The sequence below is a fragment of the Gossypium arboreum genome, chromosome 13, assembly GCF_025698485.1.
Source record: "Gossypium arboreum isolate Shixiya-1 chromosome 13, ASM2569848v2, whole genome shotgun sequence".
Classification (NCBI taxonomy): domain Eukaryota; kingdom Viridiplantae; phylum Streptophyta; class Magnoliopsida; order Malvales; family Malvaceae; genus Gossypium; species Gossypium arboreum.
This window is the reverse complement of record NC_069082.1, coordinates 24,614,971-24,637,603: the sequence shown is the minus strand read 5'-3', so window position 1 is coordinate 24,637,603 and position 22,633 is coordinate 24,614,971. Positions and strand designations below refer to the sequence as shown.

Here is a 22,633-nt window from a genome sequence, read left to right as displayed (position 1 = left end):
AATTGTACCGGATTCAAGAAGGCCGTGGAGAGGTTGATCAAGATGGGGGTTGTAAAATTCGATAATACCCCAAATACTGAAAACCCTTTGCCAAATCATGACGATCAATGAGTGAATACCATTGGCGAAGCTAGTGAGAGAAGGATGAAGGAAAATGTTGCTGAGGTGAGGATACCTATGAAGATGATTTAGGAGGAAATGATGAAGAAAGGGATGATAACCTCTAGGAGAGAAAGAGAAAAAAAGGGGAACTACTATGAGTTCCATGGAGAAGAGGGTCATGAGACCCAAAATTGTAAAGGATTCAGAGCCTTGGTGCAAGGCTTTATAGATAATAAAGAGTTACAAATTTTTGAAGGTAACTCTTATAAAGGAGAAATAAGTGTGCTGGAGGGTGAACAAAAAGGAATCAGCCGGCCAAAGATTATTATCTCCCTGCCAGGGAATAACGAAGTGGGGACACCAGTAGTGCCCAAGGTCATTATCCATAAGCCTACTCCTTTCTCTTACAAGGATAGCAAGAGAGTACCATAGAATTATGACTGTAGTGTAACAGTGCTGGAGGAAGAAAATATAGCCAGCGTATCTAAAGACGTGTAGGTGGAAGGTTCCCACACGCAGAGTGGGAAGCGTTATGATACGGAAGGCGTCAGAGTGGAGCCCACAAAAACAAAAGGTGTCGAGGTTGAAAAAGAGAAAGAGACTGAAGTACTCATCAATGAGCCAGTAAAGGAGGAGGAGGCTAAGGAATTTCTAAAATTCCTTAAACATAGCGAGTATAGCGTGGTAGAGCAGTTGCATAAGCAGCTGGCTCGCATATCAGTATTGGCTCTACTTTTGAGTTCTGAGGCGCATAGGGAAGCATTGATGAAGGTGCTTAACGAAACATATGTCACCCATGACATATCTATTAATAAGCTGGACCGATTGGTGAACAACATTAGCGCGGATAATTTCATCTACTTTAATGATGATGAAATCCCACCGGGGGGCAGAGGGTCAACTAAGGTCTTGTATATTACCACCGATGCAAGGGGTACACACTCCCAAGCATGCTCGTTGATAATGGATCAGCTTTGAATGTTCTACCGTTGTCTACATTAAATAGATTACCCATTGATGATTCTCACATGAAGACATGTCGGAATGTGGTAAGAGCCTTCGACGGTACAGAAAGGAAGGTGATAGGAAGAATTGATATTCTCTTGGAAATTGGGCCGAACACGTATGAAGTAGATTTCTTGGTAATGGATATCAAGCCTTCCTACAATTGCTTATTAGGCAGGCCATGGATACACTCAGCAGGAGCGGTGCCCTCGTCGTTGCATCAGAAATTGAAATTAATGACCGATGGACGGTTAATAACCATCAATGCGGAGGAGGACATTATAGCCGCAGTCACTAGTAAGGCCCCTTATGTCGAGACAAATGAAGAATCTATTGAGTGTTCCTTTCGCTCTTTAGAATTCATAAATGCGACTTTTATTTCAGAAGGGAGTGAGCTACCGGTACCAAGGATAGTAAGAGCTACGAGGATGGCTCTACAAATGATGACAGGAAAGGAAGCCTTACCAGGAAGAGGTTTAGGAAAGTATCTGCAATGAGAGACTCAGATCCCAAAGTTAATTGAGAAGAAAGACTGCTTTGGTTTGGGCTTCAAGCCAGACTATAACCAAAGGAAGCACCAAGAAAGGAGAAGGGCGCGTTTAGATGGAAGAGAAGTGGGGTGGGAATCGATGACATTCCCTCCTATATCCAAAACCTTCATATCAAGAGGATTACTTGTAGAGGAGAGCCATCAGATTAATGCTGCACATGACAAAAGATCGGAGCAAAGGAACTTGGAAGGCATTCGCCCTTACGAATCGGGAAGCTCTTTGAACAATTGGACTATGGAAGAACTTCCTGTAGTCTTTAGGAATTCTTCAGAGTAATTCTCGAAACATTCTTGTTACTCTAGAGCCTAGGAGTAATAGGAATATATTTGTGAAAATAGGCTTATGTTCATCTATAATTATTTAAATAAAAATAACTTTTTATCAATTTGAACGAGTATTGTTTCATTTTTATCAACCAATATTCCTTTAAATTTTGGCAATTCTTATTTTTTCATTCATAGCACATAAATAATCATTCTTAAATTCATTCATTCTTTGTATATCCTTCTCAGATCCCTAGATATCAATGACATGAGTATTGATATTACAAATCCTGATTTCTTTCACGAGCAAGACATGTGTTTAGAGGAATCTCAGGATTTTGAAGATGTCCAAGATTGTGATGTGTCTCTAGATCTTTTGAGGATGGTGAAATAGGAGGAGAAAAAAATCATGCCACAAGAGAAAGAGGCAATAGAGAATGTAGCCCTAGAGGAAGGGAAAGAGGTGAAAATTGGGACACTTATTGCCAAGGACACAAGGCAAGAATTGATTGAGTTGCTACGTGAATTCAAGGATATCTTCGCATGGTCCTATCAGGATATGCCAGGGTTAAATACTGATATTATGGTGGATCGTCTTTCGATAAAACAAGATTGTAAGCCAGTCCAACAGAAGTTGCGGAGAATGAGGCCAAATATTGTTCTGAAAATAAGGGACGAAGTTAAGAAGCAGTTCAATGCGGGTTTCTTACAAGAGGTAAAGTACTCGGAATGGGTAGCTAACATTGTGCCTATTCCCAAGAAGGATGGGAAGGTACGAATGTATGTTGATTACAGAGATCTGAACAAAACTAGCCTAAAGGATAATTTTCCTTTGCCACACATCGACACTTTAAATAACATGGTAGGATATTCGTTGTTCTTTTTCATGGATGGTTTCTCAGGGTACAATCAGATAAAGATGCATCCAGAGGACATGGATAAAACTACCTTCATAACCTTGTGGGGTACCTTCTACTACAAAGTGATGCCGTTTGGGTTGAAGAATACGGGGGCAACATACCAACGGGCCATGGTGAACTTGTTCCACGACATGATGCATAAGGATTTTGAGGTGTATGTTGATGATATGATTGCCAAATCGCGTACAGAAAAATAGCACATTGAGGTCTTGAGAAGATTGTTCTTGAGATTGAGAAAGTTTCAGTTGAAGCTCAATCCAGCAAAGTGCACCTTTGGAGCTAGATAAGAAAAGTTATTAGGCTTCGTAGTCAGTAAAAAGGGAATTGAAGTTGACTCAAACAAGGTCAGAGCCATACGAGAATTACCTCCACCACAAACTCAGAAGGAAGTTCAAGGATTTTTAGGAAGACTGAATTACACTGCTCGGTTTATTTCACAACTAACTGAGAAGTGTGATCCCATCTTTCGCCTCCTTAGAAAGCACAATCAAGGTACTTGGGATGAGGAATGCCAGAATGCTTTTGAAAAAGTCAAACAGTACTTGTTGAATGCTCCAGTGTTATCTCCGCCCAGTCCAGATAGACCACTAATACTGTACCTATCAGTATTCAGCAATTCCATGGGATGTGTGCTTGGTCAACATGACTAGTTGGGAAGAAAGGAGAATGCGATATACTACCTCAGTATGAAATTTACAGAGTGTGAGATGAGATATTCGCCAATTGAGAAATTGTGTTGTGCTTTAATTTGGACAACTCGAAGGTTAAGACAGTACATGCTATATCACACTACTTGGCTTATTTCAAAACTTGACCCTTTGAAGTATATGATGGAGTCAACAGCGTTGAATGGGAGAATGGCAAGATGGCAAATTCTGCTTTCAGAGTTTGACATAGTCTATGTGAGTCAGAAGGCTATAAAAGGAAGTCCGGTAGTGGAGTTTCTGGCTAGTAGATCTCTAGAAGACTACGAACCGTTGAATTTTGATTTCCCAAATGAGGAGTTGATGTGTGTAACAGCTACAGAGGATCATCCTTGGAAGTTGAGTTTTGATGGGGCATACAATGCAGTTGGAAATGGAATTGGGACAGTCCTGATATCCCCAAATGGTGATTATTATCTATTTACATGCAAGTTGAATTTTGATTGCACAAATAATATGGCTGAGTATGAAGCATGCATCATGGGACTCTGAGCGACTATAGAACGAGGAATAAGAACCTTAGAAGTATATGGAGACTCTACATTAGTGATTTACCATCTTAGAGGAGAATGGGAGACAAGGGATCCTAAATTGATTAATTATCGAAAGGTAGTTTTGGGGTTACTTGAGGAGTTCGATGACATCACTTTCAATTATATCCCACGAGACGAAAACCATATGGCAGATGCTCTAGCAACCTTGGCTTCAATGATTAAAGTGAATAAAAAAGAAGAGATGAGACCCATTCAGATGAGTATCTTTGAAGCTCCAGCTCACTGTTGTAATATTGAAGAAAAGGATGACAACTCTTGGTATCAGGATATATTACGATATGTGAGAGATTGTAAATACCCAGAATAAGCAACTGGAAATGATAAACAAACTTTAAGAAGATTAGCTTGCGATTATGTTTTGGACGGGGACATCTTGTACAAAAGAAGAAAGGAACAAGTATAGTTGAGATGTGTTGACGCCGTGAAAGCTAAGTTAATCTTGGAAGAAGTTTAGGAGGGTGTTTGTGGGACGCACGCCAACGGTTTCATGATGGTTAGACAAATCATGAGGTTTGGATATCATTGGTCTACTATGGAAGGGGATTGTATCAATTATGCCAAGAAATGCCATAAATGTCAGATTTATGGAGACAAGATTCATGTACCACCTTCACTTCTACATGTTATGACTTCTCTATGGCCTTTTTCTATTTGGGGCATAGATGTCATTGGGCCAATATCACCAAAGGCTTCAAATGGACATCGCTTTATTTTTATGGTCATTGATTACTTCAAGAAATGGGTAGAGGCTACTTCTTATGCAAATGTTACTAAGTCAGCTGTAAGTCGATTTTTGAAGAAAGAGATCATTTGTCGGTACGGGATGCCTGAAAAGATCATATCAGACAATGTATTGAACTTGAACAACAAAACGATAGCAGAAGTTTGTAGTCAGTTCAAGATTAAGCATCATAATTCCTCTCCATATCGCTCAAAGATGAATGGGGCAGTAGAAGCTGCTAACAAAAACATCAAGAAGATAGTAGGGAAAATGACTGAAACCTACAGAGATTGGCATGAGAAGTTACCATTTTCACTCTTAGCTTATCGAACGTCCATCAGAACTTCTACTGGGGCAACCCCTTTCTCGTTGGTATATGGAATGGAGGCAGTGTTACCTATCGAAGTTGAAATACCTTCTCTTCGAATTTTATCGGAGATAAAGTTGGATGAAGCAGAGTGGATTCAATCGCGATATGACCAGTTGAACTTGATTGAGGAAAAGAGGCTAAGGGCCATTCGTCATGGTCAGATGCATCAGAAGCGAATGATGCAAGCTTACGATAAGAAAGTGCGACCAAGAGAATTCCATGAGGGGGATCTTGTGTTGAAAAAGATCTTTCCCATTCAGAAGGACTTTAGAGGAAAATGGATGCCGAATTGGGAAGGGCCGTATGTCGTGAAAAAGGCCTTCTCTGGGGGTGCATTGATCTTGACAGAAATGAATGGGAAGAGTTTACCCAACCTAGTGAATTCAGACTCAGTCAAAAAGTACTTTGTCTAAAGGAGAGGAGAATCCAAGGTGAAAACCTGCAAAGGGCACCTTGAGTTTTCGAAAAAAAAAATAGAGAGGCCAAGGTGAAAACTCGCAAAGGGCGGCTTGTGACCAAAGGGGTTTTTGAGTTGAAAACCCGAAAGGGCAGCTCAAATTTTGAAGAGCACACAGTAATCTTGCAATATCTAATTCTACAAAAAGCGAAGCGCATTGCATATCAGGGCATCGACAAAGTACTTTGGGTCTTTTAAACACATGTTGAACTCAAGAAAGTCTTCATGGAGCTGGCATATAAACGCTCAAGTGGCGATATCTAGGGCATCTAACTTTTGTCCTGTTTGCTATCTTTAGATTCTTATTCTTTTTCAAAGATAGGCTTTCAGATTAATTTCCTTTGTGTTTTTGACAAATTTATTCAAATCTAATTATTCTCAAGATTAAATTCATCTTCCATTATTCTTAAAGTGTGTTGCATTAAATAATGATAGATGAACTAAATAATTTTCACAAATGAAGTTTTGCGCATTACTCTGGAAATTTCTAGATGATACAAGAAACTAAAACAGGACAAATGTTCGAGAAATTCACGTAAGTAAAAGTTGAAAGAATTTGAGGTATTTCTTTCTTCCGGTCCGAAATGATGATTGGACAAATCAAACGATTCGATTCTAAGAAAAGATCATCTTACAGATATTCTCAGTGAAGAATGATACAAGCCTACAGGCTGAGCAGGAATAATACTTTGAGAGAAGTAAAGATAAACGAAGGAATGAGTGGTGACGTCTGAAATAGGAGTCATATTCATAACATTTTGCATCATAACATGTCTAATTAGAAGCATTTGACTCATTTCGATTATAGCATCCTAATCATCAGGCATGAGCACATATGCATTCTACAGGTTATGTAGATCAAAGATGATGCGCTTTAACCCTCTAAGCAGTAGGGTAACAGACCAAAACATAACAGATCTGGCCTTCACGTGTTTACACTGAAGTAGATCCAAGATAACAAGATTTGGCTTCTCTAAGCAAATTGAAGACATAGCAGATCTGACTTTCAGATGTTTTCACATCAAAGCAGATCCAAGATAACAGATCTGGCATCTCCATTTCGACGGAGAGCAGGTACATGGCAGGTCTAACCTTCAGGTGTTTATACTGAAGTAGATCCAAGATGATTTGGGCATTCTTGTGTTTACAAGAAACAAATCGAAGACATAGCAGATTTGACTTTCGGATGTTCTCACACCAAAGCAGATCCAAGATAACAGATCTCGCATCTCCATTTCGATGAGGAGCAGATACATAGCAGATCTAACCTTCAAATGATTTTACTGAAGCAGATCCAAGATGATTTGGCATCCTTATGTTCACAAGGAGCAAATCGAAGACACAGCAGATTTGGCTTTCATGTATTTACGCTGAAGCAGATCTAAGATGATTCGGCATCTCTGTATTGTCAAAAAACAAATCAAAGAAATAGATTTGGTGTCTCTGTGTTCGACGGAGAGCAAATCGAAGATATCAACATGACAGTCTTGAGTTTGCAAAGAGCAGATTGAGGACCATGATCCGATAAGGCCGGGTAAATTTGGTCTTTCTATGAGTCTTTGCTCGATTCCTATTACACAGCAATAAGCAAAGAGGGGCAGCTATAATAGCCCAAATTTGACCGGGTTTTAAAAGGGCAAAATAGATAAATAAATATTTATTTTAAAGTCCATTTAACATTCCAGGTTACAAAGCCCAAGCATTGGGGCCCAAGCCTAAACAAACTGCATAACTAATACCCGTGTAACCCAAATACACCCGAAGCCCAACACATACACTAAACCTAATAACCTATTAGCCCCTAAAACCCTTAGCCCGATTACAATACTTAAGTGGCCCAATTAGCCCAAACTTTTACACTGAGGCAAGAAACCCTAGGGTTTCTGCCTTTCCCTCCTAGCTCCGTAACATCTTCTAGAAGATTCGGAGAGCGTCTGTCTAGCTCCCGAATCAAGGCCATCAATGCACTATCGACATGCCATCAATGTGTTGTCCAGAAGCCTGTCTCCCTCACGTCTGTCCAGCTCCTGAATCAAGGCCGGATCGACTCTGTTCCAGCGACCTTTCGCTGCGGAGATTGTTGCTCCTGCAGCAATCCTGGCCTTGGATTGTGCCACCATTGGCGCTCCAGCATTCATCACGCTAGCGGCCTTTGAATCACCCAAATCCTCGCGGTCACCTACAGGAAAAGGAAAGAAATCAAAGCAAAAATTGCAGTAGATAGACCTAAACAGATATGGAAAGAAATCTAAGGTTTCTTTCCAAAACAGAACAGCTTCCAGGCTATAAAGCCTTCTTCAAACCTGCAAAGAAAGGGGAGAGGCAGAAAGATACACAAAAATGAAAGGGAGAGAGCGAAAACAGATCAAAAAAAGACACAAAAAGAAGTAAAAAACGAAAGCAGTTGTAAAACCCTTTTTTACATATATAAAAAAAAGATCAATTTCTTTGAAAGGTAATAGAGCCGATTGTTTTATTTTCATTTTCTCACTTACCTATTTGTTTGCTTTACATGTATGTAGATTTTTGCATAAAAATAAAAAGGAAAACGAAAGAGAAGGGTGTTTACCTGCCGTTCTGCAAAGAAAAAAGAGGATTTTCACCTTCGCCATCTGTATACTGATGGAAATTTGGAGATTCAATGCGTAGGCTCATGAGAGCCCGATGATGGAGGCTCGACGGAGCTCCGAGGACTCTCTTCCCCCCTTTCTCCTCTCTGCCTTAAGAGGATTTTCTTTTTTTAAAAAAATAGAGACCAAAATGATTTTCAAGGCTTAAAGCAGCCTTTTATAATTCTTTAAATACGACGCCGTTTCTACTTAACTTAATAACCAGCAAAACGGTGTCGTTTCGATATAACCCAGGAAAGATCCGCGCGTTGACCTGACCCGGAGAGGATCCGCGTGTTTTCTTGGGGTTAATTACCCGATTTGTCCTTCCGTTTTTTTGTTTATAATTATGTTTTATTTTATTTCTAATTTAGCCCTAATATTTTTATTTAATTTCAATTTAATCCTAATCGCAGTTTTTAAAACGGTATTAGGGAAACGACGCCATTTTGGGATGAGAGTTAATTATTCAATGAGTCCCTCGATGTTCGATTCGTATTCAAATCGGTCCAACCCCTTTTTACGAATTTACCCTAAAATTTTATTTGATTTCTATTTTAATCCTTATTATTATTTTATATATATATATATATATATATATATATATTTTATTCCTTTTATAAAATTCATTTATTTTTTGACATATTCATGTTTTTACTATATTATTATGTTATTTTATATTCTATTATATATTTATATTATTATTACATATTATTTATTATGTATTATTTTTATATATATTATTATTTATATTATTATTTTATATTTAAATATTAAATCGATGTTATACATTTTATTAATTATTTATTTTTATATTTTTATATTTATCTTTTTAAAAAACTTGTATACTTTATATCCTATGCTATAAAGTTGTTTTTCCATTACATATATTATTTTATTTATATTATTACCATGCATTATTATTAAATATTGTATTTTAATTTATATTATATGTATATTTTAATAATTTTTCACTTTATTTTATATTTATTTATATATTAATTCTTTTATATATTTTTATATTGTATACATCATTATGTATTAAATGTTATTTTATAATTTGATGATTGTATTTTATGTATATTGATACTATATTGTTTTTTTGTTGTTTATATGAAAAATTGTATAGCATGCATCATTTTTAAATTAATATTTACTTTGTATGTTTGTATGTTTTGCTTATTCATCTTCAATATATGCTATGTATATCTTTGTATGTATGTTGTTATATGACTAAGATTTGCTATAATTATATGTATGTATCTAATGTATGGCCTTATATTATTATTATCATATCGTTTAAATGCATGTTTTATTATCGCAATATGCTATCTCATATGTTACAATGTATATATATGGTTCTTCATGCATCAATTAAAAACGAGATTCTAAAGTTTTCAAAATAAAAAGGGCAATGCTTGGTATTTGGAAGCTTCGAGAAAGGTAGTGCCCTAACTTATTGGGTTGCAACTTTTCTCATTGAGTTCGAATAGTCAAGCATCCTTCTAAATTTTTAAGGTTTTCAAAATACGAGTGATTGTCTTGGGATTTCAAAACGTTGTGTCCTAACTTACTAGATATGACGTTTTGTCGTTTTGAGATAGAGATCTTCAAAAAGGTGAGCTTAGCTTCGAATGTCTTAAAAATGTTGCGTTCTAACTTACTGGATGTGATATTTTGATTCATTTGATACGAGTGAACCCTAATTTTCAAAATCAAAATATTCTAAAGAGGATTGCATCTTGAATTTTTTTTTAAAATTTTCGACATTAGAGACACTTGATAATCAATTAGGTACCAATTTTTGGGTGTTACGAGGGTGTTAACCCTTCCTCGTACGTAACCGACTCCTGAATCTGTTTTCTCGATTTTCGTAGACCAAAATTAATGTTTTAAAACAAAACATTTTATAAGGTGATCCAATCACACCTAAAAAGGTTGGTGGCAACTCCCGTTTTCGTTTTTCTTAAAAGTCGAGTTCTATTTTTCAAAACTCGATTTAAAAAATGGTCTCGACAGCTACAACCTTTTTTCTTTTCTCTTTAGACAATTTTAAATAGTTAACCATAGACATTATCCCTAGTGGATACCACTTACTGATCTTGCTAAATCAAACCTTAAATTGAACTATATTTTATGCCAACTCAATACATACTCATACTGATGAGAACCACTTCAAATCATTCAAAAAAAATTCACACGTCTTTGTTACAAAGCACAATACCTTCAAATTAACGAACAACTCAAATTCCTTCAAGCCTCAAAACAAGCCATGATACTATTCACATAGAATAAATACTAGATAACTCATATCTCCACCTTAATAACACGGATAGCTCAAACTGACCAACTCTTACATCGAATATGCCCTTATAGTAAACTTGGCAGATAACTATAGCGTATACATTGAACATACTAATTTATACTTCTTTTCAAGAAACTTCCTTTAAAACTTATTCAATTTCACCACAAACCTTTCACGCCAAATAATTTCAAACAAATCATATCCTTATCATAGATTTTTTAGAATATGCCTCAAGGGCCAGACAGAGATATCCCACATGTAACACCCCTTACCCGAGACCGTCGCCGGAGTCAAGCATGAGGCATTACCTGACTTAACTTACTAATTCGAGGCATAAAATTTGCTTTTAAAATTAATTTATTTACATTCATTCAATATGTCCTTAAAAAGGGCCCTCAAGACCCTAAAACATGCAATTAAAATGGTTCGGGACCAAACTGGGAACATTAAAAATTTTCCAAATACTTAGACAAATCAAAACAATTTATTTCATTATTCCTTATAAAACTGCCCACCTGCGTCATAGTCACTAAATAAATCATAACTCGAGTCACAAAACTCAAAATTTAAATTCGTGAATTTTCCCTGAAACTAGACTCATATATCTTCTTACTAATTTTTTTCCAGAATTATTGGTCCAGCCAATTAGTACAGTTTATTAGTTAAAGTTTCCCCTTTGCACTATTCGACTACTCTGATCTCTCCTCACTATGAATCAATTTTCTCCCTGTACAGAATTCAAATAACCATGTCGTTTGTTTCTCTTCAAAGGATATTCACTAAGGAATCTATAGATATAAACTATAACTCCTAATTCTTTTTGTATAATTTTTAGTGAATTTATAAAGTCAGAATAGGGGATTCAGAAATTGCTCTGACCTTGTCTCACTAAAATTCAGAATCTCTTAATATACCCTTCTTTTGCTTACTCTATTTCTTTCATATGAAAATAGACTCAAAAAGATTTAATTCTATATCTCATTCATCACCTAATTCCATTTCTACTATTCTTGGTGATTTTTCAAGATCATGTCACTGTTGCTGTTCAATACAGTTTTAATGCTAATTTCATTTTTTCATGATTTCTTTGTATTAACTACCATTTAGGCATACATAACACCGAAACATGTTCTTCATTAGCCATTTCAATAGCTAATCATTATCAAATATTTACATACCTTTCTTTATTCATATCATAAGGACATACACACAAAATGGCTAAGTCCCTATACATGCCATAAATTAGAACGTTTGTAAACGAAGGTACCCATTTAGTAACTTGATAGTCGATAGTGTGAAGTGATCTCCGACGACCTCCAACCCGAGCTTGCTTTTAAGTACTCTGAAACATGGGAAAGTGAAAGAAGTAAGCTTATAAAGCTTAGTAAGTTCACGTGTAAAATAATAAGCATTAGCAATCAATTTAGCTTACTACTATGCTGTCATAATTTGCTTAAATAATGTTTAGTTCTTACTTTCCCATCTTACTCATCGGTAACCTTACCAAAGGCTTAGAATAAAAAAGGCACCTTACTTAATAGCTTGCTTACATACCTGCAACATCTCATTTAACACATAAGTACTCTTTCATAATATAGGCATATTGCCAATCATGTCATAAAGTGTCACAAGCATAACTGAAAACTCATCACTTACTTAATACTTGATAATCTCAATTACTTACAATCTCAATATTAGATAAGCCTTAAATGCATACCTGTACTCTTTCTTCATGTTCTTACCTTGTTGTTTATTTGACTTACTCTTTGGATTACTCGGGAACCTTTTTTCTTTTTGAACTTACCATTGCCATGTCTTGACATGGTCTTACGTGGTATCCTTGCCTTATGAACTCACCAATGACATGCCCTGGCATGGTCTTACATGGGACCTTTGCCTTATAGTAACTCTTCAATGCCATGTCTTGACATGGTCTTACATGATTTCCTTACCTTATAGAACTTATCAATGCCATGCCTTGGCATGGTCTTACATGATATCCTTATCTTACCAAATGCCATGTTCCAAACATGGTCTTACATGGTATCCTTAACTTACCAAATACCATGTTCCAAACATGGTCTTACATGGTCACATCTTGATGTGGTCTTACATGGAGTCCTTAATCAATGCCGATGCCATGTCTTGACATGGTCTTACACGGGATCCTTGCCTTACTAATGACATGTCTTGACATGGTCTTACATGGTATCCTTAACTGTCAATTCCTCCTTAAATGCCATGTTATGAACATGGACTTTTCTGTCAATTCTTCCTTAATTTCCATGGTACAACCATGGACTTTGAGACATCAATGCATTTTCAAGTCATAGCTGAAACATACTTGCTCAAATTCTCAAGGTTAGTCGCATAACTCAATAATAACAATACTAATAACAATAATTACATAATAATAAAATGCCACTCAACTTACATACTTACATTCTCAATATCATCATATCATCAACTTAACTTATTCTCATCAAACTATGCTAATAAATACTTTCTTGTTATCATACAAAGCCATAATACAAAATATGGTTTTACATATAAATTATACAAGTTCTCTTTCCAATATCGAATTATTATCGAACATTAATCATTATATCTAAAACTCAATAATAAAGTATTTATGGCCAAAATATCAATTTATCATTCAAATATGCATAATTAAATGCTTATTAAACATATGAACTTACCTCGATACCAAAACAACCATTTTACCAACTTTCCCGATTTTCGATTTTTCTTCCGTTCTAGGTCCAAATCTCACTTTTCAGGATCTAAAACATCATATTTCACTTATTTAATTAATTTACTATTCAAAACATTCCCTAACTCAAACTTTTTCAAAATTACAATTTTGCCTCTAAAACTTTGCAGAATTATGATTTTTCCCCTAGGCTCAGAAATTAAAATTTATCCATTTTTCTTATGTATATGATACGATGAACATTTTTCCCTTCTATGGCAACATCAAATTCCCACTCTATCATGTACTTATGAACATTAGGTATTTTTACCGATTATGTCGTTTTACTCGTTTTCACTTAAAATCACTTAGCAAAAGTTGTTTAACATAATTTCAAGCTTCATATTCTACCATAAAACATCAAAATAAACACATTTAACCTATGGGTATTTTTCCAAATATGAACCCTAGCATGAATTATTGCTAGAATAAGCTAAATCAAGTTATTGGGACTCCAAAAACGTAAAGAACATTAAAAACGAGGCTAGAACGGACTTACTATTGAGCTTGGAAAGCTTGGAAACCCTAACCATGGCTTCCCCCATGCTATATTCGGCCTCCATGAAGAAGATGGACCAATTTTGGCTTTATTTTCCCTTTTTAATTGTTTTAATTACTAAATGACCAAAATGCCCTTAAAGGGTTTTCTTTCATATTTCTCCTATTCTTACCCATTTTTGTCCAAACTTAAATATAATGGTCTAATTACTAAATAAGGACCTCCACTTTAAGAACCCATTTCAATTAAATCCCCTTTATTATCTAGAACACACATTTTGCTAATTTTACGATTTAGTCGTAATTATCAAATTAGGCACTTATTCAATTAATGAATAAACCTTAAAACTTAATCAAAATAAATTTTTTTGATCTCAGATTCGTGGTTTCGCAACCACTATTCTGTTTAGGCCCTATTTCGGGATGTTACACCAGAAAGGCATCATATGGAATATGCCACAAAGGCTAACAGAGTACCACAAAGGCTAACAGAGTACCTCGAAGGCTAACAGAATACCACAAAGGCCAAACCAGAATACGCTACAAAGGCTAAACAGAATACCACCAAAGCACCCCATGAACTGTCATGTTTGCGATATGGATTTGCCTAAACTAACATCATGTGAGGTTTTCCCATCATCGCCTTAGGACATGCAGAAAGTCCCAATCGATAATTACGGCTCATTTGCCCTTTTCTATAAATATGTCATAGCCATGTACTTTCTTCAGAATTTACAAAACATAATTCGTGTTTACTGTCCCGATAGACTTCATCGATTACCACTGTGGTGTCAAAACTCACATCACATGACTTTCCAACACTCAGCTACACCCTATTTCGCCAACCTTATTACTCACACCTCAAATCTAACATAAGTACCCACTTAGATATGCTAAACTCATTTTCTTAACCAAATCATACTCAGTACACGTTTTAGACAAATTGACACAATCGCATATCACAGTATACATCTCATATACGTAAGGTACACATAAATAGTTGCTTCACAGAATCATGTACACCCATACATACAATTCATTACTTATTAGACTCACCTTTAAACTAAACTAAGATTTCATAACTATTTTCAAAAATTATTCAAATATTCACATGTTGTTTTCAGGAACATCAATTACAAACAATTTATAAAAACAAACTTGTATGATTCAATATTAGAGACTTACCTTGCTGAAGGTCAAAATCCTCAATTTTGAAAGTCTTTCACGAACTCATAGCATAAACTACTTAAAAGAACATGGATTCACTATTAAAACCCATTTACAGATAGATTACTAACATCTCATCTATAGATAACCCCCATGCAAGACCTCTTAATCATAACTTGTTGCATATATATATCATAGTACCCTTACTCTTAACATGCAAAGTTGTTAGACTTACTAGAAGATAGAACATCCTCTGATTATTCCTAAAATTTTTAGCTTCTAGTCTAATGACGAAAGATGACATTTAAACGAAAGAAAAAGAATCAGAGACCAATATTGAAAGAAGAAGAAAACTTCCCCATGAACCTTCTACACATACATATATAAAAACCAGCTTCCACTTTAGAGGAATTTAACAAGTGTCCCTTGAATTCATAATTTGTCCTTTTTAGTGGCCTATAGATTCCGAGAAAAACATAAAGAAAGATCCTGAACAAATATTACTTGACTAACCATTCCTATTTGACTTCCTACCAGATCACTGTACAAACTTAACAGGCACAGTACTCAGACAAGCTAGGTGTATTATAAATATTTGATGGTAACTCATGTAATAATGACCTCTTTTCTTAACAAAATCTTTTTCTTTAAAATAACCAAATTAAAATTTCATTTACTTTCACGGAAATTACCATACACCTACTCTTATTCGCTAAAAGAAAACAAATAGGTGGATTATAATTTGCCAAATAGAAAATTTTACTGCTACACATCTTAATCTCAAATCCGCCGGACTTGGAGTATGACATCATGTATAACTGTTTGGAAAGCTATAGGGTAATTAAGTTTGGGTACAATTATTTGAGTAATTATTTCAATTATCGCCCTCCCTAAGAATGAGAAAGTAAAATTGGTGTACTCTAGTTGCATCCAATTCTGTGGGACCTATCAATTATAATAGTTATCCAAACTTATCATGATTTTGTATTTATAAGTAATTTTCCAAATACCACCTTATTAGTTTTTATCAAAGAGATGTTAAGAAAAGAAGAAAGTGAGAAGGAATAAATAAAGAATTAGGTGGGGATTTTTTGCCATTTCAGTTGCGTGAACGAGTGTTTATAAGGATATTAATTACCTACATCTAGAGCATGTGATCCACAATTAATGGGATTTATTAAAAGAAAACATATATACAAAAATAATTATAATGATATTTCTTAGTATCCAAAACCGGATTGATGGTCGAATTGATTAGATTACTAGTTAGTTGATTAAATTGGTCTAGACGGTTCGATTAAATAAATAAATAAAAATATTAAAAATCGATTTAATTACCGATTCAACTAATTTTTTTAGCCCAGCTCTCGACTCAAGTGCTCTAAAGCCTTTCTTTAGATTGGTACCTCGATTGATCCCAATCCAACTTGTCTGACTGACTGATCTGGTTCGGTTCAACAAACCATGTTTAGCAGTCCCCTTATAATTAGAGGTGTTCATTAATCGGGAAAGGTCGAGTTCGGGTTGAACTTAAACATGATATTAGTACACTCTATGATTGCTCAAGCTCAGTCCGACTCAAATCTAAAATTTTGTCCAGCCCATATTTATAAATGACTAACCCAAGTCCATTTTAGGCCCACTCATTATTTTTAAATTTTTAAAAAATATTTATATTATTTTTATTTTAATATTTAATACTTTTATATTTTTTCACTTGTGGAATTTATATATATAAATTATTTTAATATGTTTACATTATATTTTATATATTACTATAGATTTAATTTGGTTAAAATATGTTGTTAATATTTGAACTTTGACAAAATTTTAGTCCATGTATTTAAAAGTTAAAAATAAGTCTTACTTTTTTATTTAAAAATCTTAGTTTACTTAAATAATAAGTATTTTTGTCAAAATTTGTCAATTTAAAATTTTGACTTGATTATCTTCATTTGACATAGCATATAATTGACAAAAAAATATTAAATTGACAAAATTTGTCAAAAACTACCAAAGACTAATGATTTGACTAAGAATTTTAAATTAAAATAGTATGATGATTGAATTTTTAACTTTTAAAGTATAAATATCAAATCTCAAATTTTATACAAATATAGGGACTAATAAAATATTTTAATTAGTTAAATTTTATATGTTATAAATTATATGATATATATAAATAATATAATATATTATATTATAATATTAAAAAATAAATTAAACTAAAACCTTAAATGTTGGGATTCAAGTTCGATCCACATTTTAAATAATGTAATTATTTTATCTAATAAAATTTTAAACTCTAATATTTTTATCTAAATTCTTAAAAGAATTTTTGCCTAACTTTAAATGAATAATCTACTCTTTTAACAGTTGTAATCCACGACCTCTATAACAATGGGTTCAGCTAAGCTCCATTTTTAGGGAGATGTAGATCATGTAAAGTTGTGAGTTTGGTGGGAAAAGGTTGAGGAGATGCTATATATGTGAGGGAATTGCCAGCTTTTTATAATGTCAGAAAGAAATGGCGAGACTGAAGTTAGATAAGTGGCAGTTGAACTTAAAATCTACTTTTAAAAGATTAAATTCTATTATTACTTCTTATACTTTACAAAAATTATGAATTAATGAAATTTTAAAATTTTAATTATTTTAATTCTTATAATTTTAAAATTTTAATATTCTAATCCTTAACAAACAACAATTATTCAATTCATTACCTTATGTTATTTCCAAAATCGATACGACGGGTATATTTTCATATATATATTGTCATATCAACTTATTATTTCTATATATTACTCACTAAAAATACAATTAATAGATTAACGAATTGTCATTTGCTTCAAGCCTGAAAATTTAAAATTAATATATTTATATATAAAGAGAGTGACTTAAAATGATCTAATTGGAGAATATAGACTAAATTTATAATTATATGCATAATATAAGACTATTAATTGAATTTAATCAAGCGGTTTGAACTGTTATTATTAGAGCCAAGATTAAATTTTTAAAATTTGAAAACGTAGAGAGACTAAATTAACTAATTCAAAAAATATAAAGACTAAAAATGACCAAAATAAAATATGTGGACTAAATCCATAACTTTGTCATTGCAACTTAAAAACGGTCTTAGTGATTTATATCTAGAAAAAAGTTTGTCCTAGTGCACCAGAAAGATTTTTAAAAGGAATAATAGAAAGCTATCTAAACTTGATAACTAGTACTTATTTGGTATTTAAAAATTTTTTTAGACCTAATTGATTCTTAAATTTAGAAACCGTCAGTCAACTTAATACTTTTTTAGATATTTTTCTAACATCGTTAAATACGTTAACATGATACTAACGATTAATAGCATGGTGACACGTGACAGTCTCATATTTTAACACGTGGCAAAAAACTAGAGGTGTTCATGGGTCGGGTCGGGCCGGGTTCAGGTCGGACTCAACTAAAAAATCATGCCCATTTATTGGGCTCGGGCCCGGTCAGGCCCAAAAAATGGGCCTAAAATTTTGCCCAAGCCCGACCCGGATAAAAATACTAAAACCCGAGCCCCGACCCTACCAATTCATTAATTTTTATATTATTTTTAAATATATATAATACATCAAAAATACTAAAAATATCAAAATAAATATTTTCCAACAAATTGAAAATAAATTTTGAAAAATATGTAGACTTAAATAACACTAAGATAAATGCAACTTAACAAGCAAATGCTTCTAAAATAATAAAAAATTAACAAATACCTTTAAAATAATAAGAAAATTAACAATAAAATAAAATCTATACAATATCCAAACAATAACAACAAAATAATAGCAACATAATAGTAAAATGGTAGCAAAATATAGAGAAAACAACAAGAACATAACATTCAAAAATAAAAAAATATGCAGATTTTTTTATCCTTTAATGAATTCGGACTGGTGGTAGGCCCTACTAAAAATACCTTACCCGAGGCTCGGCCTATTTTTTAAACGGGCCTTATTTTTTTGTCCAAGCCCATTTTTCGGGCCTATATTTTTGTCCAAACCCTCCCACATTTTGGGTGGGCCTTCGGGCCGGGCCGGGTAGCCCGGCCCATGCACACCTCTACAAAAAACTAAAAAAATTAAAATTTGTAAAAAAAAATATTTTTTACCATGTGCCAAAATGTGTAACTATCATGTGTTATTATGTTATTGGTCGTCAGTGCCATGTCAAAATCATATCAGTGTATTTTAACAATGTTAATCAAGTACCTAAAAATTATTAAATTGGAATGAATTGACAAAAAAAAATTTAGATACCAAATAGGTATAAGTTGTCAAATTCAAGTAAGTGGATATTAACTCTTTTAAAAAGCAATTTTAAAACCAAAATAATTTTAAGTACTAAACATCCTTAAACAAATATTTTTGAAGTTAAAACTGCTTTTTCAATAATTAATTAGGTATGATATATTTTATTTAAATTATTAATAATTTAACGATAAATTGTCAGTGTGATTATTTAAATAAATTTTAAACATATAAAAAATCAGTTTTAATAGAAAAGTAAAATGAACTTTACATAGAAATATAAAACTCCAATAGTGTTTTTAGTTTTTTAAAAATATTTTATCATAAATCAATTTAAATTTACACAAAATAAAATTTGAAATACAATGAACTTTAAACATTTAAAATTATAATTTCAACAAAACCTCAAAACTTTTAATAAATATATTTGTTATATAAATTCTTTTCATTTACACGTGGGTATACAATAATTTATGGTATATATAAGTACTTAAACACTAAAAAGTTAATAAAATAATTAGATGTAAAGATAATTAAATTTAAGAAGAAAAATAAAACTAAAAAATGGAAAATATCTCAAGAATCATGAGGCTGGGGAGACCTATAAGCCAATAACTTCAAAAAAACAAAGATCCAACTGACACTCAAGATGGTGAAACTGGTTCACCTCCATTATTCTCCTAGTTTCCATTTTCAACCTCTCAACTCCTTAAAAACTAACCAAAAGAGCCGCTCAGCTGCAGCTATTCCCAGCAAACAGCTATCCCTTGCCCCCAGTTTCTGTTCCTGTTGTGGAAGAAGACATTTCATTGAAGCTGCCACTGCAGTTTTTCTTCCAATTTCCCCTTCCAAATCCAATGCCTCCACTTCACACTCTGATCATTACTTGGTACCTTCATAACTGGTAGATTATTTATTGTCTTTTAAAACTGTTAACAGAGAATATTTTGATGTGCAGGATTTGCTCAACAGGATTCACCCTCCAAGGCCCGATTGGTATGAAGAGTTTTATGCCTCGGTTATGGACACAAGCATGAAACCTTATGAGGCCAAAGTTCGTAACTATTTTATGCCTTTTTTTCATATACATACATATGTACGATTGAATTACCTATTCTATTGTTAAATCTCAAGATTGCAGGTTACAAGTCACAACTTTTAGAGAAACTAAAGGGAAAGGCCAAAAGGGTACTGGAGATTGGGATTGGGACGGGTCCCAACCTTGAGTACTATGCTGGTGATAATGAGGTCCAAGTTTTTGGCTTGGATCCTAACAAGAAGATGGAGAAGTATGCTCGAGCAGCGGCCACCGCAGTCGGTTTACCGTCGAAGAATTTTCATTTCATAGAAGCTGTAAGTTTTTTTAGTCCTAGTAGCAGCTCTAAATAATAAATGGCAGAGTTTAATAGGTTTCTTATCCATGACAAGTACATTTTCAACTTTATTTTTTTCTGAATTGTGGACTGCTGCATTTATCCAGGTTGCAGAGGCTGTTCCACTAGATGATTCATCTGTTGATGCAGTTGTTGGTACACTTGTATTATGTTCTGTCCAAGATGTTAACATGGCACTTAAAGGTCGTTTATCATGCTCCAATGAAGTTCAATGCTAACTTCTGATTTGACCTACAATAATTAGAATGTTGCAATGAATTTTTAACTTTTGATAACTTTGTTCAGAGGTGAAAAGGGTGTTGAAACCAGGAGGACTTTTCCTGTTTATCGAACATGTTGCTGCCGAAGGTATTAATCCGAACCCGAAGTTTAACTCGTTGATTTCTACAAGAAGTGACATCAGTATATGCAATTAGAATCCAAAATAACATCCATGCATTGTAATATTAGTGTTGTAATTGCAGATGGAACAAGTCTGAGGTTGTGGCAGACACTAGTTGATCCATTGCAACAGGCAGTTGCGGATGGATGTCACCTTACCAGAGAAACCGGGAAATATATATCCTCATCAGGGTTTTCAAGTTTGGAACTAAGCATGGCTTCTTTGTACAATGCTCCCTTCTCATTAATAACTCCACATGTCTATGGAGTTGCTTGCAACTAAAGCCTCAAGTTTTATCTATCAGTCATGTATGTACATGTATATATATATGCTTTCTAATTATCAGCAGCTCTCAACATAAATTCCTGCTTTTAAGTGGTCTAATTTTGCCCCTATCCTTATATTTTTTGAACTTTTGAAATTTATCCCTATGCTTCTTATTTTCGAAATTTAGGTTGTCTACTTTTCCGATTTAAAAAATTTAAAGTCGTGTTAATAATGCTGATAATTGATTTCTTTTTAAATTTGATTACTGTTATAAAATAAAGAGAAATGGGAAGAATAAAGAATAAAGAAAATATGAAAGCAACAGAGAATGTACTTTATTAATCAAAATGGGTGATTACAATGCGTCATCAGAGTCTTTATCCATAGGCATAAGAAGTATAAAACAAGTAGAGATCTAATTCTAATAACTATTAGAATTTAAAGTACATTAAAATTTTATCTTGATCATGATAGACATCCACTTAATAAGATATTCATAATATTCCTCCTTGAATGTCCATTGGTAGATAATGTGCCTCGTTAAAACCTTATTAGGAAAAATCCTGTGGGATAAAAACCTAATGAAGGAAAAAGAGTACACGATCTATAGTACGCATAATATGCTGCATCATTAAAAACTTTATTAGGAAAACCTAATTGGATAAAACCTTGGTTATGGAAAAAAGAGTACAACGCGTATTTACTCCCCATCATGAAATCATCGCATACTTTCTCATATTCTACGTATTCAATCTTGAATAGTAGTTTTTTCAAATGACTATTTGAATGTATTGCTAATCATTTATATCACCGTTCTTTTGAAAGTCATGGGTGAGTAAAATTTAGGGAAATGTATTTTGATCTCTTCAGAAGATTCAACAATAATCATAACAAACTTTAATCATGATTCTTTTATAAAAACACAAATAGGTATTTTGGATCATTTTATAATCCTCCTTCAACTATTATTCACTAAGTCAAATTTACTATATATGTTCAATTATTTCAATTTATATAAATGAATAATTTCTCGATAATTTCAATATGCTTTTAGCATCCTAAATCCTTCAAGGATTTTAATATAACTTTACTATATAGTGATTCATAAAAGGTTGTAATAATAACCATTAGACACAAGTTAAATCTTTTATGAATTGTCAATTTAATAATATATCTAAAGGTTTATTGCATCCACCACAAAAGAATATTATATCTTTTCATAATCAATGCCAGGACTTAGTGAAAAACTTCATATTTTTATTTCGCTTTTGCAAAATTACTTCATTTGTACCCTATACCTTTAGATATTTAGACTATTGG

At 33.5% G+C, this 22,633-nt stretch overlaps 1 protein-coding gene across 2 annotated transcripts; it reads left to right on the top strand.

The window, feature by feature from the left end:
• The first annotated feature begins 19,816 nt into the window (after nucleotides 1–19,816).
• LOC108463249 (uncharacterized) lies at nucleotides 19,817–21,408 on the top strand. 2 transcript variants are annotated; one of them, XM_017763193.2, is made up of 6 exons: nucleotides 19,817–20,159; nucleotides 20,229–20,324; nucleotides 20,405–20,623; nucleotides 20,751–20,847; nucleotides 20,950–21,012; nucleotides 21,115–21,408. In XM_017763193.2, exons 1-6 carry the CDS (start codon nucleotides 19,920–19,922, stop codon nucleotides 21,120–21,122), a joined length of 723 nt encoding a protein of 240 aa, XP_017618682.1. In that variant the 5' UTR covers nucleotides 19,817–19,919; the 3' UTR covers nucleotides 21,123–21,408. The 2 variants fall into 2 exon arrangements, with proteins under 2 accessions (XP_017618682.1, XP_017618681.1); XM_017763192.2 differs by having other exon boundaries at nucleotides 19,831–20,159; nucleotides 21,129–21,408.
• Nucleotides 21,409–22,633: the final 1,225 nt, after the last annotated feature.

Coding starts and splice junctions, on each gene's coding strand:
- LOC108463249 (XM_017763192.2), top strand. CDS start 19,920: ATGGTGAAACTGGTTCACCTCCATTATTCTCCTAGTTTCCATTTTCAA. Junction 20,624..20,750: donor ATTTTCATTTCATAGAAGCT/GTAAGTTTTTTT, acceptor GCATTTATCCAG/GTTGCAGAGGCTGTTCCACT. Junction 21,013..21,128: donor CGAACATGTTGCTGCCGAAG/GTATTAATCCGA, acceptor TTGTAATTGCAG/ATGGAACAAGTCTGAGGTTG.